This window comes from Austrofundulus limnaeus, unplaced genomic scaffold, assembly GCF_001266775.1.
Source record: "Austrofundulus limnaeus strain Quisiro unplaced genomic scaffold, Austrofundulus_limnaeus-1.0 Scaffold768, whole genome shotgun sequence".
NCBI classification, from domain to species: domain Eukaryota; kingdom Metazoa; phylum Chordata; class Actinopteri; order Cyprinodontiformes; family Rivulidae; genus Austrofundulus; species Austrofundulus limnaeus.
This window is the reverse complement of record NW_013953170.1, coordinates 173,067-174,236: the sequence shown is the minus strand read 5'-3', so window position 1 is coordinate 174,236 and position 1,170 is coordinate 173,067. Positions and strand designations below refer to the sequence as shown.

Here is a 1,170-nt window from a genome sequence, read left to right as displayed (position 1 = left end):
TAAATAAAATAAATAAAATAAATAAAAAAATAAAACAAAACATAATGGTGTGGAGGGGATGCCTATAAGGGGAGAAGGGAGGCCATCCATAAAAAAAATAAGAAAAAAGAATTAAGAATACAGTAACCCTACAGAACAACTTATTCTCCATTTGACTGGCAGGAGTTAACGAGTTATGTTTAATATCTCACATCAACATTCTTCACACTAACAAAACTGCAGCGCACTCAATACACATTTCATTAAAACAAACTTATTGTGTGTTCTACTTTTGCTTATAAATAAAACCGATGTTGTCACAAATTGGAAAAAAGGCAGGGCAAGCAAAATAATAGCTTCTCCCAGGACGTCCACAAAGCGACTGTTTTTGTTTGAGAAGAGCTTTTGTCTCAGACATGGTGTGAGTTTTGCTTTAATTACCTGTTGCTTCTATTGAAAGTCCATCCATCCATCCATCCATCCATCCATCCATCCATCCATCCATCCATCCATCCATCCATCCATCTTTTACCCTTCCTTGCAGGGTCACGGGGGTCGCTGGTGTTTCACGTGTTTATCCACCTGTTTACTGTTTAGCGCTCTCCCTATTTAAAGTAAATATAAGTTAGTTGTAACTTGTCCAAGAATGGTGTCTTCTTCTTCTTTTCTTCTTCTTGTGGTGTTTAATGGCGGTTGGCAAAAAACTGAAGGTGTGCATTACCTCAACCTACTGGTATGGAGTGTGGTTCGACATGGTTTAATTTTAACTACTTGTCTTTATATCCTACTACTACTGTATTTCTTTTTACATTTCCAAAGTTATCTATTTGAGAGGGAAAAAATACAATAATTAATAATACTTCTTCTTTCCTTTTATTGGTGAACCATAAAAAGCTCAAAGGTGCAGTAAAGGATTTCTAGTTGAGAAACATGATAGTCACAAAGAATCAGCTGGCTGATTGATGACTAATTGCTGATTGACAACACCTGAGTGGACAAAACTAAAAGTGTGTATATAAACAACAGGATGACAGTTTGCTGCATGCTCAGCATCACTAAACCAGCTTTTTACTTTTCAGGGTGTACTAGAGCTGATCAAGAAGTAACAGCAAAAAATGGGTGACTGCTTTATTTTTTTAATATATAAATATAATGTTGTCAGTGCAATTGTGACGCAGCTTTTATGTGTAC

At 36.0% G+C, this 1,170-nt stretch overlaps 1 protein-coding gene across 1 annotated transcript in view; it reads left to right on the top strand.

Annotated features, from left to right (window-relative positions):
• Positions 1–998: 998 nt before the first annotated feature.
• Positions 999–1,170, top strand: part of LOC106532441 (ribosyldihydronicotinamide dehydrogenase [quinone]) — an 8,680-nt gene continuing 8,508 nt past the window's right edge. Inside the window, exon 1 of the mRNA XM_014028485.1 lies at positions 999–1,098. Within this exon, the coding sequence (XP_013883939.1) occupies positions 1,095–1,098 (4 nt within the window). The 5' untranslated portion in view covers positions 999–1,094. The remainder of the gene's footprint in view (positions 1,099–1,170) is intronic.